Source organism: Pholcus phalangioides, unplaced genomic scaffold (assembly GCF_987345545.1).
Source record: "Pholcus phalangioides strain wild (caught in Gottingen) unplaced genomic scaffold, Ppha-v1.0 ptg000027l_1, whole genome shotgun sequence".
Taxonomy (NCBI): Eukaryota; Metazoa; Arthropoda; class Arachnida; order Araneae; family Pholcidae; genus Pholcus; species Pholcus phalangioides.
The window spans coordinates 6,214,426-6,229,007 of NW_028301617.1; the positions used below are offsets into that span (position 1 = coordinate 6,214,426).

Here is a 14,582-nt window from a genome sequence, read left to right on the forward strand (position 1 = left end):
TGAGAAGAAAATATTGACTCCCACTTTACCAAATTATATAGCTGCACGACTAACTTGAAGATCTATGATGTAATTGGACTACTTTAGATAGCGTTAATAATCAGTAGTGGTTTTTGTAGCTATGATGAGTTCCAAGGATAAACAAAAAGCCAGTGGGTTCAAGAGGTGAGGAATTCTCGCTTCCACAGAAATCAAGTCTTTAAGAAATTGTTGTATCAGCAACACGATGGACTGAACTGAAGACAACATCCTCTTCAAAAGTGATGATGTCACAGTTGAAGAGGAAAGCGAAGATGCCACAACATATGATGGCTTGGCCTTTTTGATGTAGAGCTCGGGGAATCAGAATATGAAAGGAATTAGAAAGTTTGTGAATAATTGTTGATTGTAACTTTTATCGCATGAAAATATAAAATTTTTTCCCTCCTAAAATGCACTGATTTTTGAGGATCAACTTATACAAAGGCTTTCAATTTATTGCAGTTTTGGCGGTCCTGAAATGAGGGGGTAGGCTTATACACAATTATATAAGATAGTTTCATATCAAAATTTTTTTTTAGAAAATTCAAAATACATTCAACTCCAATTGCTTTTTATCAACAATATAAATTAATAATTAAATAATATTAGTTTATAACCACACCATTTATTCCAGAGGGAGAAGGGGAAACTTACATGGACAGCATCGAGACAAGAGGATACAAGAGAGAAGGGAGCAGTGGGTCTGACCACACCTAGACGAACTGGAGCAATCAAAGAGTCTGCGGTCTCGCATAATTCTTCTACAGCATATGTTATGAGAGCTTGGAAAGTTCTTTTGCATTTTGCTAGGGGCTGAGCAGTTGTACTCATGCTGAAAAACAAAAGATAGATCGCAAAATATCAATACCGATATGAAATTTATAACAATTTTAAAAAATATGGTTTTCACAGGGAACTTGGTGAAATTAATGGAAGTAAATGCGGATCTGTTATGAAGAGACCTAGCGTTGCTTATTTCCTGACCAAAACTTTGAAAGGAGACATATAGAGTAGACCAATATTTTTCAAAGGATACATTGCTGCTGCTTGCAGAAAGCTAGAGACATTGATTTGTGTGTGGCTATTTATGCTTTGAAGTGGTCCCAATTAATGACAACAATTCTGTTTGTTGCAGAGCATGTGCGCCTGTGATTTCGTTCATTTCTTAAAATATTTTGTTTGCATTTCTTTTTTTTTGAATACGCAACCAATTTTTTTTCGTACTACAGTTTGAATCACAAAGGTAGCAATATATTTGAAAAGTAATATTGTTTCAATACATTTATTTTATGTACAAACTTTGCGACGCTATATGGTCCTTTTAAGGCCCTGAAGAAGCAGTAGAGCTAAAGATAGATTTAAAAAAAAAGATTTTTCAGGCTTTATATGTGTCAGGAATTATGAAAAAAAAAATTATCAGCTCAAAAAGAAAATCATGCATTTAAAGGTTAATGATCTCAATGACAAGTTGATGCGCCAATCTCTCTGGAGGAAGGAACTCTTGCAATAGGAATATTTTTCCTTTCTTGAGGTCATGTTGTTACCGATTCTGTTGCATCTGTGTCAGGGAAAATTCTGACAAGAACAAATTGGGTATAAAATTAAATAAATTAATTTTCATTGTTACTGCACTGTGTGCTATTTGATGGGTTGGTTATATGCGATGAGATTGTTGAGAAACAATGGTTTCTCAACTTCAACAAATTTTAAGATGTTATTTTAGCTGTCACGGTTCTGAAACAATTTTTTTTAATTGCAGACACATGGCTATCTTTTTACAATGGATTGTCTACTTGATACTCCATACATACAGAAAACTCAAGCAGTGCCAACAGAAAATAAAAATGACACCATCAACTGTATAAGTTTTATATATGTAGAAATGTTTTCTTCACTTGTTTATATAAGATTCCTCGAGAAGACTAGTTATTTTTTGGAGATATTGATTACAAGGAAGAAAATTCGTCCCAAAGGAGGCAGAGATGATTTTTCTTCCTTGCAATCATTTCTAAAAAATAAATCTTTTGAAGAATCTTATATGTTAAAAAAAAAAACCAAGAATAACAGTACCTCTTTTTTTTGTTTTTGGTAGGTGCCAATTCTACACTCAATATGACAAATATTCGAGCAACTGATCGAATGAAGCGTCTAGCTACATTTTCTGCCTCTGCCTTGCGGCTAGTGTTTTGAATTTCTCTGATGAGTGTTGTTAGCAGAGTATCTAGCATCTAAAATACACAAAAAAAGAAAAGAAAGAGGGAACAATCAAAAATGTACATATATCTACCACTCACTGCCAAGGAAAATGTAAATTAAAAAAAAAATGGAAATGATCAAGACGAAATAAAGAACCAGATCCCATTGAATTACCTCCATACTGCATTTAACAATTAAGCAGTGAGTGAACTTGTCTAATAATGCTGTACCACTCTGTATGTTAAGGTAAGCCTGATCATCATAAAAAACTCCATATGCAGATTTGGGGGGACAAGCGCTCTCTCCCTTCCACCCAGTCAAAATTGTGGCTTTGACAGCATTCCAATCATTAAGCAGACGTTCCAAAGCACGGCGGGAGAAACGAGGAGGTTCCAAGTCATGCTCTGGCATATCAGCTTCTGTGGTAGCTGCCGCTATAGAAAAAGGTTTTAACAAAATTGAGCAACAAGAAATCTCTAATACAAGATAAAAAATAAATATAACAGCTTTTCAAGCTAATGAACATGAAAGACAGTACACACTAATTAATGGAACTTGACAAAAAGTGGTCATCTCACTAATTGAAAATAGCCATTAGAATTCCTGCTCATGTTTTCCTTATCATTTGTCATGAATAGAAGTGACACAAACTCATAAGGAAAAATTTTGGAAAAAAAATTAGGGTGAAGCTGTGATATAGACACTGCCACAAGTTTTAACGTGAGTACTTACTTTGTGTCTTGAATCGTGTGGTGGGTACTGAGATAATGATATTAATATCATTGGAATTGTCTTTTAAACAATTAACAGACAATATTTGCTTCTATTTGCACTGCAAGATATAGTGTAAAACAATTTGGCTAGGAGAGCAGGCCACAAGCCTTGTGCCCAGACTGAAAGCAGTATTGAAACTAGAGTGGTATTATTGGATTTGTCTCAACAAGGTTTACCTGCAAACATCAAAAAACACATATACAGTCTATCCCTCGTATTCATGGGGGGTTACGTTCCTGGGGTGGCTGCAAATACGGAAATCTGTGAATAACCGAAACCATACGTTTTTTTTGTTCATCTCGTTTATTGATTTATTGAACATCATGAGGAGAGCAGGGTGATGCAGAGGTGGAAGGGAATGTAAAAGAGTGTGCAGCGGTTGTTGGCAATGTTTTCTGAAAGAACATTGTGATTTCTGTTTGCTGTTTTTTCTTCTTCATATCATGTTAGAATATGTTGACAAGGCTGCCTCTACTAATTTCCCTAACTTCCTTTTTGTGAAGAACGTACATATGTCATGAAAATAATCTATTGCTGATTTGAACTTGCGAAGCCCTTCTGCTATGTTACTCATAGCGAACTTGTCTTTTACTTAAGAGCTGCCACGGTTCTAGTTACGACAGTAATGATGGCATTAGTGAAAGTGTAATTCTTCCATACCTTCAAAACATTTTATGCATTGGTATCTTCTATTGCGTGCACAATCATCTCCATTGAGTGACGTGTACAGTGAGCCTTTCATGTTCCCTTTACCCCCAGATCAAGGGGCTGAATGACAGATGTTGATTAGGAAGCATATAAAGGACTTCCACAACAGCCTAAAAGCATAAAAGGACTTTTCAGCTTTGAACACATTGGCATCTTGTTGCTCAGTGGGCTTTAACATGTAGACCCATACGCATTTGCACAAAACATAGTATCTTAAAACCAGCCACGCTCGCTTTTCTTCTTGATTGATAAATGCTGTTTGCAGCATTTTCTTCCAAAATAGTGCAGTTTCGTCAGCGTTAAACACCTGCTGAGGTGCATAACTCTTCTCTTCAATAATTTTCTGCAATGTCTTTGAAAATTTTCTAGCTGCCTCCTTGTCGGCAGAGGCTTGTTTGCCAGTGATTTTTACATTGCGTAATCCGAATTGTTCCTTAAATCTATGAACCAACCTTTACTTGCATAAAATTTTGATGAAATAGACGTTTCACCAGCCCTTCCCTTTATAATATTACAATCAATTGGAATACTTTTTTGTAGTAGTCTTGTACCCACAAAAAAACCCCCAGAATTTTCAGTACGAGAAACACATGGATCCCATAGGCGATGCAAAGTTTTTGCTGCCACAGGTGCAGCTACAGCCACGCCTGCAAAATTTCAGATTCCCTTTTCTTGATATATTTCACCGTAGAGCTGCTGATTCCATAATGGCGAGCCACAGCAGCAATTTACTTACTTTCGCCAAGCATAGTCAATATATATCCAATTTTTCTTGTAAACCTTCTACTTTTTTTTTCTTTCCGAAGCATTATCAGTAGCACTAGAAAAATGAATCATCCTAAAAACGCACAACTCAAATTTTGTAAACAAAACATGTGAATGACGATTGCTGAGTGTTTCCAAAAAATTTTTTCCAATGAAGGAAAAAAAACGCGAATGCAGGGGCTGATTGTATTCTGAATACTTGCTGAGATATGAGCGTGTAAAGAATTTTGTTATAAAACCTTTTGTGAATGAATCCAGTATTGTAAGATGATTTAAAAGACATTCAAAAAAATTTTCACTCGGCTGAAAACTTTTCCATAGTTTAGTGTTAAAATTTTCCCTTAACTCAAAGTTTTTGGAAATGAGAGAAAGATGAAAAAAAAATTTGAATTTAGCCTTCCATAAAGAAACTATGGACTTGGTGTTCATAATGAAAACAATTTTTCAATTGTTTTAAAGTGTGGATTCTTTGGTGGCCAAATGTATCAAATATGAATCATTTGTGGTAATTGGATAATTTCACCATGGATGAATGCAATAGGCTCAATATAGGGGCAAATGTGGATATGTTCCTCAATACTGATGATATAGTATTGATTTGCGATGACATGTCTGATGCAGGCATTGTTCATTTGCTGCACGTAAAAGTTGATAATACAGGGGATGATGATTTGTTTTCTTCCTCGTCTTTCCAACAACGCAAAAGCTGTGGCCTTGAGTTTATTTCTGTAAATATTCTCATTCAATAACTAAATACGATTGCATTAGAATAATTTATCTTTGGGAATTTTTTCATCTCCAGTAGTTACATGTTTTATGAATGGGATATTCATAAATAGTACTGTTATCTTAATAAATATTTCTTTTCTCCACTAAGAAATCAGAATTCTCAATGTCATACTAATGATAACTTTTATATTAATTATTTTTGTCAGCTGCTGCACATTAGAATTATCGAGATTTGACAGTATTATCCTATTTACTCAATCAGTGCTAGATGTATTTTGTCACAAGTAATCAGGGTATGAATCAACTCTTTTCAACGTAGAAATTTAACTTAATATAAGTTCTCTTTTATTCCATAAACACATAATTTATCAAGTAGCATTTTCAGGTCATTATATTAGATGTAAAATTAACATTGAATGAATAGTAAAACATTTAGGACTTATCATACTGGTCACTGTAATGGAAAGATTGCTATAACAAGAGTAGACTTGCAGGAAATTACTGAAATTTTGGTTGATGGCACAATCCTTTGATTCGGGATTGGGAGGGAAAATCAAAAACACATGGAAGAAAGTTTAACACATCGATCACAATCTAAAAGCTAATAACATGGTTTAACAAAAATTGGCATTTAAAATCATTTAAAAGAGGGGAAAAAATGCGTGAGAGCACACAAGGACACTGACCAATCTTACCAATGTCGCCAGATGTGGACTTCCGAGCAGTTGTCCTAGATCTTGATGGTCTATATTGGCGATGTTCGATAGTTTGACGACCAACGGTCTGCACTAGGAAGAGTACTATGTTTTCTCCCCTGCAAGTGTAGGAAAATTTAGGATCAATAACAATACTCAATGCAAACATTATAGTCACATGCATTTAGCACATTTCAAAATAAACTAGGATAATAAAAAAATAAATGACCTGCTATTAGGGTAGGAGACAAGGTCTGTTTCGGTGATAAGCCTATTCAATAGCTGATAACGAGATCCCTGATGGCCAGAAACAAGAGCCTTGCACTTGCATTTTTCCCAGCAGTCACAGTATGCGGTAGGTGAGGTTTTCTTCAGTTTGCAGTCATGGCCCTTGTGACAAACACGAGCACATTCTGTACAGCAGCAAAGCGAACCAGTCAATCCACAGGTTCGGCATTCAAATATATCCTTGATTAAAGAATAAAAAATTCAATCACATACCTAGATGCAATTTACATGTCACATGTGATAATGTATGCATGACAATCCAGAAGACAGGCAAAAGTAATATCTGAATTAACAACAATTATGTAAGCAACTTGAATGTGATGAACATGGGCAGATGAACTAGCTTTTAGAGTTGACAAGCACATGGGGTTGAATAGAAATAAATCACTTTTTGGGTGAGATAATAGACATAAGTAAACCCAAAATGTATTGAAAAGAATAGCTAGACATGTCTTGGACATGCTTATGAAGTTCCTTCTTCAGCAGCTAACAAAAGACAAATGGAAAAAAATGACAGAAGACCTCATGTAACAGAGGTTAGTCACAGTTCAGGATGCAAAGTTGAAATGCGACAGTCATTTCAACTCAGTGGAAGAGAATTATTGAGAAGGATGATATCGTTGTACAGGGATTACTGTTATACTGAGAGGCAGCAGTTTATCATTACACTATAGGCATTTCCACACAAGAATTGAAAAATATATATAATTTTGGAAGGATTTATCGTTACAATTGAGCATTGTTGTAGCCCCCAAAGCAGAAAGGCCTCTCTCCAGAAGAGTCTGAAAAAAAAATCCCTTCAAAGCACTGAAAAGGCAATAATTTTCGCTGCGATGCTCTTAAAAAAAGTTGGCAATGTCCCTAGCAGCTAAGACATGCACACTTTGAGAAACACTGCTGTAACATTCAGATGAAAACTAGCTATCATAAAACGAGATATCAGTGATTGCAATTCTCAACCTGCAATTCAAAACCACCTTCCATATTATTTGGTTGCGTCAGAACTTGAAAATTGAAAACTTTCATCACAAATATCTACGCAAGCTTTTATTCAAATGTTATGGAATAAATTTCTTTCAGTATAGTGAAAAAAGAGATAGAGTCTCACTGTAGTTTTTTTTAGATTTGAAGTCTCATAAAAATGTAAAATTTATCTTTTTCTCAAACTAATACATGCTCTGCTGTTTTTATTGCAGGAGGAGGAGGGGGTGGAGAGGGTTACCCTACCTTGTTACCAAAGTTGAATAGCTTAATATACAAAAACCTTAATTTTTAAAAGTCTATTCTACCATGTTATTCACTTGTGTGGTCTGTAAGATGATTTATTCTACATGGTGATATTTATGTCTGAGCGTTAAGTGTAGTCATATATGTCTACTGCATCAAACACCATGAAATAATATAAACAGAACAATGTGACATGCCAACCAAATCATTTTTCAGCCCAATTTTCAGGCCTTCATCAAAGTCTGTCAAGTATACTAATTAATATATCTGGTGTCCAGGGCCAGAACCACTGGGGAGCCAATCTCGAGAGAGACTGAAAGTTTTAGGAGAAAAAAATGCAGTCATAAATTCATCTGCTTTAAAGTCAAACCTTGATTTAATAGCACCATTTATTTCGCAAAATTTTGGCGCTATGATAAGCTTAGCTTTACATTGAATCACGGTGCAACCTATATAATTCTTAAACATGGAAAATTTGTTCACTGAAAATTTCTGCTGCTAAGTGAAGTTGGGGTGACATGTGGATGCTATAACAGGTTTGACTGTATAGTGAATGGGACATTAAAATTACAAGCTGAAACATACCCCACCGCCATAGCTGAACACACACACACATTCATCCACTACTGACAAGCTTTAAGCCAAAGTTGGCATGTCTATGTATTTACTAGAAAATATACCGGATACTCAATACATTTTATTACACATTATTACAAGGAAGGATAGTGATAAAAAAAGACAACCAGGAAAGAAAAGAATTTGAAGTTTTTACTTGATTGATGTGTTCCGCACCAGTCCAAGTGAAACTACAAGTGTCGTTATAACATAACATATGCAGGGGTGAATCATCAGGATGAGCTCCACGAGGATATAATGTTCCTTGCAAGATCTTTTGCTGGCTTTCAGGGTCTACCGCTAACTCTTTGGCTATTCTTTGAGCTGTATCCATGAGTACAAGGGCAGCTGGGTAAGCACGTCCAGAAACAGCGCACATGAATGGTGTGCAACCCTGAGCATCCCTGTAAAAAATATACCAAAAAAAAGCATGAACACAAGGAGATAGCTTTTGTCTCATATGTGCATACACACTGACAGATGAAGATAGCACAAACTACATGTGCACAGATTGTCTGAATGATAATCATAGCAAATACAAATCAAACAACAACAAACCTAGCAGTCAGCAAATCTTTCAGAAAAGGTTTGAGCACAGGAGAGTCACACAAAAGCCATAAAATACTCAAAGCAGCAGTACGTCGCTCAGCAGGATCGATGCCTGATGTCAGAGAACTCAGTGGGGAAATAGAACCTGTAAAAATATGCATTAGAAAAATGCCATTTTAGTTTTAAAGACATGGGTTTCTAGAAAATTAACTTTGAAAAAGTAATTGCTGCAATCATAATTTAGTAAAAAGCAAAAGAAAGCCTATTTTACTATTTTATAGCTACTGAAGAGTAACATTAATATACTGCCCGAAAGAAAACACAGATTCTATCAAGTTTTATAAAACAATGAAAGAGTGAAACATGTAAGGCTTTTGTGGCCACAACTTATGAGGAACAATGTATTTAGTATAAACTGTCATAGATGACAATGATGAGCATCTTCAGGAATGCTACAGTCATTGCAATACTCATGAAGATACTCATCATTCATGCAAACAAAATTTCAAGTTGAAAAAGCTCTCTACTCCAGCCATCGACACTTAGGTATAATGTCATTTTTTTACCTCACTGAACGGTGTGATTTAGCATTAATGGATGGGAGTACATATTACCACCAACACATTCGTACAATTTTCACCTTAATTTTATGGTGACATCCAGATGAATTCTCCCTACAGCCATTACTATCAAGCATGAAACTGCTTGATCAATCATGGTTGCCAAGACTCAAAAATGGTCAGCAACACGCCCAATTACCCAGCTGTCTAATAAGCCCGTAAAAAATTTATTGTTGAACTGGAGAACATTTTGAAAAATTAAATAACAGAACTTAAGAAAGAATCGCAAAACCAATTACCAGCTCCTGATTCAGATGGTTCCGGTGGCCAACTCAGAGTTGGTATTCCAACATCTTGATCCCTATTATCTAATCCAGCCAGATTACGTGCAGCTGTTGTAGCTCTCCGCATGATTTCTCTCAGAGACACACTTGAAACACTATAAACGAATAGTATTTGCATTTAGGAACAATGCTTGTATTAGGACAAGAAAATACCAATTTATTTGTGACACTATTAAATTTGTATTTTGATTATCACAACAAAATACCATATATGCTTGTGTGTAAGCCAAGTTTTATTGTTGAAAAATTTGTTCCTTATTTGAGGGGGGTCAGCTTTTGAAGAGGAAAATATCGGACCCCCTCCCCCCTGTTGACCAAATCATACAGGGAAATGGCTTCCGTATGCCTAGCTTGAAGATTTGTGATGACATTGGAATACTTCAGATGGCACTAATATTCAGTAGAATGATTTTTTTTGTACTATGTTCAAACCCACAGAACTGATGTTAAAGCAAAAAAAAAAATAAATAAAAAAAAAAAAAAATTAAATTAAATTAAAAAAAAAAAGTTGTTGGATTTGACACCCGGTGGACTTCACCCGTTAGTCGATTTTACAGCATTTAGATGCGAGTTTCAACAGGACTTTTAAAAAACTTATATAAAATAAAAAAAATTTAACAAAAAAAAAAAGAAAAAAAATACATAAAATCTTTTCCTTCATTTTTTTTGTAGTCGAAAAGGGATATCCTATACACACAAGAGAAAGCCAAAAATCTATCAACCCGGTCTAAAAAACAGGGATTTTCAATCTTTGAGACACAGTGCGGGCCAAAAGAAAATTTCAATGAAGCCCAATGGCCAGTAAGTCATTGTGGTATTTCTATTCACACAGTGGCATCTTAATAGGTGAACGCAACCGGATCCAATGGCTTCATGTCAAATAAAAACTACAGCAAAACTTCCCTCAACAAACACTCCCTGGACACCTCCAGATACCAGGCGCTTTTAAAAATTATGTGGACATGCTTCAATGTATTTTGCTATCCATTAAGGGGTACTCCTAGTTAGTGGACAAGATTTTCGGTCCCACGAGTGTCCATTATTGAGAGGTTCTGCTGTATATATCACCAAAAGGGAACAGAGACATAAGTAGGACCTACTTTCAAGGGGAGGGGGAGTACACAGGCTAATTTGATGTTTAAGGAGAGCACAAGGAATCTCACTAAAGAAATTTTAAATTTTTAACCTTCAAAATGAGTTTCAAATTCACTGAAATTGATTGAAACATTGATTGAATTTTTTTTAAATATTTAAACTTTTTTATACTTTTTTTAATTTCCCCCTACCAGAGTCTCTTAAAGGAGAGGGCATCAGGATTTTACAAGGTACTTTGGAGTATGGTGAAAAAAGGTTGGGAATTTCGGCAAAGGTTGGTATGGCAAAAAAGGTTCTAGATGTTGAAAACATTCTGTAGTAAATTATTCACACTCATCTGTCGCTAAACTAATTTTAGGCAGTTTTACATTTAAAAATAAATATAAAACTCAAAGTTTCCTTCAGGACTGAGAAGGTTAAAACAAACTGAACCCTTCCACAAAAATATAGAAGCACAATTACAAAACATACCTTCTTGAGGGCAAACCGCTACCACTAGAAGCAACAGCTCCACTCAATATATCTAATGATTCCAAGCTGGCATTTGCATTGCTACTTTCAGCTTAAAAAAACACACACACACATTTTAATAGGCTTTCAAGCAGAAAAAAAAATTTAAAAACATGCAGCAAACATTAACCCCAATAATTTTAAAACTGACTTACTTCCAGCAAAATCTGTTTCTTTATTGCACGTTGGAAAGCAAGTACTGACTGCAGCGTGGAATATGTTTCGATTCCCATCACATCGCTCATTCAACACAGACTGTAATGTCATTTGACCAGTAGGAGTACCTGTAATGAATTAAAACATTCTCTTTTTACATGCAGATTTCAGGAAGTTATTAACTGAAACAGTTTCTAGATTATAGCTACAATTTTTTTATTTGTGAAGCAAAAATGTTATTAGTTGAATGAAGTGCTAGGGACTGTTGCATAGCTGCCAACTTTTGAAAATGAAAATTCGGGAGATTTTTGCGCAAACCCGTATTTTACGCTTAAACCACTCCCTAACAAATACAATAGGGATTTCCCAAACATAAAAGTTAAAGCGTAGGGAATAAAATCCCTACTCAAAAACTGAAGTCAAATTAAAATAGGGATTTTACACATATGGAAGTTAAACCCTTGGGAATAAAATTCGTACGCGAAAAACAAGTGAAATTGGAGGCCAAAACTTCAATGATGTAAAAATAAATATTGTGTTCAATCAGAAACGCTGCGATCAAACTTTCTGCACGAATGACCCCAAAATCATCGGAAGAAGAAAGGAAAAAAACGCCAATTTTTGAAGAACACTGACTTTTTGTGACACTTGCTTGATGTTTTTTTTCATTTTACGAGTGATGATGGCAGTCTTTCCATGACCGATGTTTATGTCCGCAAAACAACTTGTACAAAAAGAAAAAGTCGGTCCTCTTCTGGAACGTTTGATGAAAGGAAATTCATCCCAATAAGTATCTTTAAAATTGATTAAATATTTCTCGCTTATCAGTGTTCATGTTTTGTTATATCGCACAAACGTAACTTCAAAAGAAATTTTGACCATACGCGCGCATGATACGTGCGTCACTATAATCTTCAATTATTATCCAGGACTATTGGCTGCTAAGCCATTTCCCTGAGCGATAAGACAAACAACTTTCTTGTTACCATCAGAGGGTTTGTAAAACTTCCTTAAAAAGGGAATTTCCCCATTTACGACGTGTGACGTCATTTTTTTTTTTTTAATGAAGTAGGGAATGTTTAGGGACAATTAGGGATTTTTTGTGATTTTCTTAAAAATTTGGGAGATTTAAGAACTTTTCGGGAGGTCGAGTGATGAAGCTAAAATTCGGGAGATTCCCGAAAAATTCGGGAGACTTGGCAGTATTGCTGTTGTATTTTTCAACACTTGATAAGTTAATTGGTGATGATTTATTTGATTCATATATTCATGATATATATGATTCAATGGAAGAACTTTCCTGCTTGAATTATTACATTTTATCATGGACAGATCGTACACGTCACTTGGAAATATGCGAGAACCATATTATTTATGTATGTAAAGTAAATTTAATATACAGTGATACCTCAGATAATGATTTTTTTCACAGTTTCTGGGACTCAACTAATAAGCTCAGACTAGAGATGTGACGTGAGAATATTTCCTTGGTGTAAAAATGAGAGAATAATCAAGTATATTCTTTTTTCCTTCTAAATAATGGAATTTTTTTACTACTTCTGTTTATATTATGACAAAATGGACCATGAACTTTTAGTACACTGCCAATCGACTGCTTTTACAAGGGGACACCAGTATCGATTGGTAAAGGACAATGTGAGGTTATAGTGTCACAGGGAATTTTTCTCTAATAGGGTTGTTAATAAATGGAATAGATTACCCCCGGAGGTAGTCAATCGTAACACAATCGACACGTTTAAAAAGAAATATGATAAATATGTTGGGGTAAATCGAGAAGCTATCCATACTTAGAATAAGACAACCATAAATACATTATGGGCATTGTATAGTATTTCATAATGTGTATATATTGTTTATAATTTTTTGATTGGTTTTTAATTGGGTTGCTGTATTTTTGAAATATATGAGATCCGTATTTTTATGGGCATCTTTTTCTCAGTCACCTTGTTGGGCATTTTGCCTGTTGTGGCGTTGTATTTGTATTTATTATGAAATATAATTCAATTTTCATTACCTGAAACACTAATAATTTTTTTTTTTGGCATAATAACCTCATAATGAAAAGTTTTATATAGTTCAAGAATATTCTGTCATGGTGAGAGGTTTCAAAAGTTTTTATGAAGATTTTGGAAACATTTAAAGATGTGGGCCTAATGTATTTATGTTGTCAGTTATGCCTATTTAGCGTTGTTGTCAGAGCTTGCCATCTGTCTTCCATATTTTGAAGTGAAAATAGAACTAACTGCGCTACTAAAGTGAAAGGGATACAAAATTTACAGACTAACCACGACTCGTTAGATAAGTGCTCAGTTAATTGGGGTTCCACTTGGTTTTAATTTTGAAATTTTTCTCACCAGAATCTCTTTCAAGAGAAGCCAAAGTCTGTCGAACTGCTTCTTGTTCACATTTCAAAATCGGAGGCAAAAGAGTTTGATGCTGAAAATGAATTTATAATAAATTATCACATGAAATGACACAATTGACTTAAAAATTATTAAAAATACAATGGTTTCAGAAGCAAAAGAAAAAAAAAATCAATAGAAGTTTCATGAAAATTCATACAGATTCCCTGTATGAATATTAATTCACTTCAGAGGTTAAAAGGCAAAGAAAAATTCTCAATTAAGTCTAACACATGCAAATATAAAAAAAACTGAATAAAAGTGGCTGAAAGTATTTGAGAAGGATTCTTTTCTTGTAAAATAATCATGGCATTAATGCAAAGCAGAAAATATGCATTCTGAAGGGAAAGGGGGGGGGGGAACTCTGGTTCAATAAAAATCTGTTTTCCGTTAGAATTAGGCTAAGATTTTATACACCAACTTCAGAGACGAGCAGGTACAAATAATTTGTATTTACTATTTTGTAAAAGCATAGAATCAAACAAGAGCAAACTATATCCAGTGTTTTCTTCACTTTAATATAGAAGTTCATTCATTGTTTGAATCAAACTTTTCACAGTGCTAAATGGAAAAAGAGAAAAAAGTTGAGCCTACCTCCAATGCTAGGACTACTACTGCAACTTGATTCTTCTGCCCTGCACTTACATCTTTCAATGAAAGCACGCCAAGTCCAATCGCTCGAGTAGGTGGTAAATCTAACCACACAGGATCCCTAATGTTGTCAGTGCAGTCTTTAGACAATGGATATAAAGCACCATTTCCATCACGAAGCACAACTATAGTTTCATTCTATATAGAAAACAAAAATTATGGATCAAAAATATAGTGTCTTTATCAATAATATATGTTTGTATCATATACAAAATTTTACAGAGACGATGGCATGTCAAGAAGTGGTTTCAATCAGTGTTCAACCTTTCGCACCTG

The 14,582-nt window shown here is 34.8% G+C and overlaps 1 protein-coding gene across 14 annotated transcripts in view; it reads right to left on the reverse strand.

The window, feature by feature from the left end:
- hyd (E3 ubiquitin-protein ligase hyd) overlaps positions 1-14,582 on the reverse strand; it is a 98,031-nt gene that overhangs the window by 46,937 nt on the left and 36,512 nt on the right. For 12 of the 14 annotated variants that reach the window (XM_089251791.1, XM_089251795.1, XM_089251798.1 and 9 more), the window contains exons 17-28: positions 14,250-14,444; positions 13,608-13,689; positions 11,232-11,360; positions 11,038-11,128; positions 9,427-9,566; positions 8,577-8,712; positions 8,176-8,422; positions 6,118-6,356; positions 5,880-6,007; positions 2,392-2,651; positions 2,092-2,249; positions 676-853 (exon numbers count right to left, since the gene is read on the reverse strand). In XM_089251791.1, coding sequence (XP_089107917.1) covers positions 676-853; positions 2,092-2,249; positions 2,392-2,651; positions 5,880-6,007; positions 6,118-6,356; positions 8,176-8,422; positions 8,577-8,712; positions 9,427-9,566; positions 11,038-11,128; positions 11,232-11,360; positions 13,608-13,689; positions 14,250-14,444 — 1,983 coding nt within the window. The remainder of the gene's footprint in view (positions 1-675; positions 854-2,091; positions 2,250-2,391; positions 2,652-5,879; positions 6,008-6,117; positions 6,357-8,175; positions 8,423-8,576; positions 8,713-9,426; positions 9,567-11,037; positions 11,129-11,231; positions 11,361-13,607; positions 13,690-14,249; positions 14,445-14,582) is intronic. The other 2 variants (XM_089251793.1, XM_089251789.1) reach the window with 1 other exon arrangement.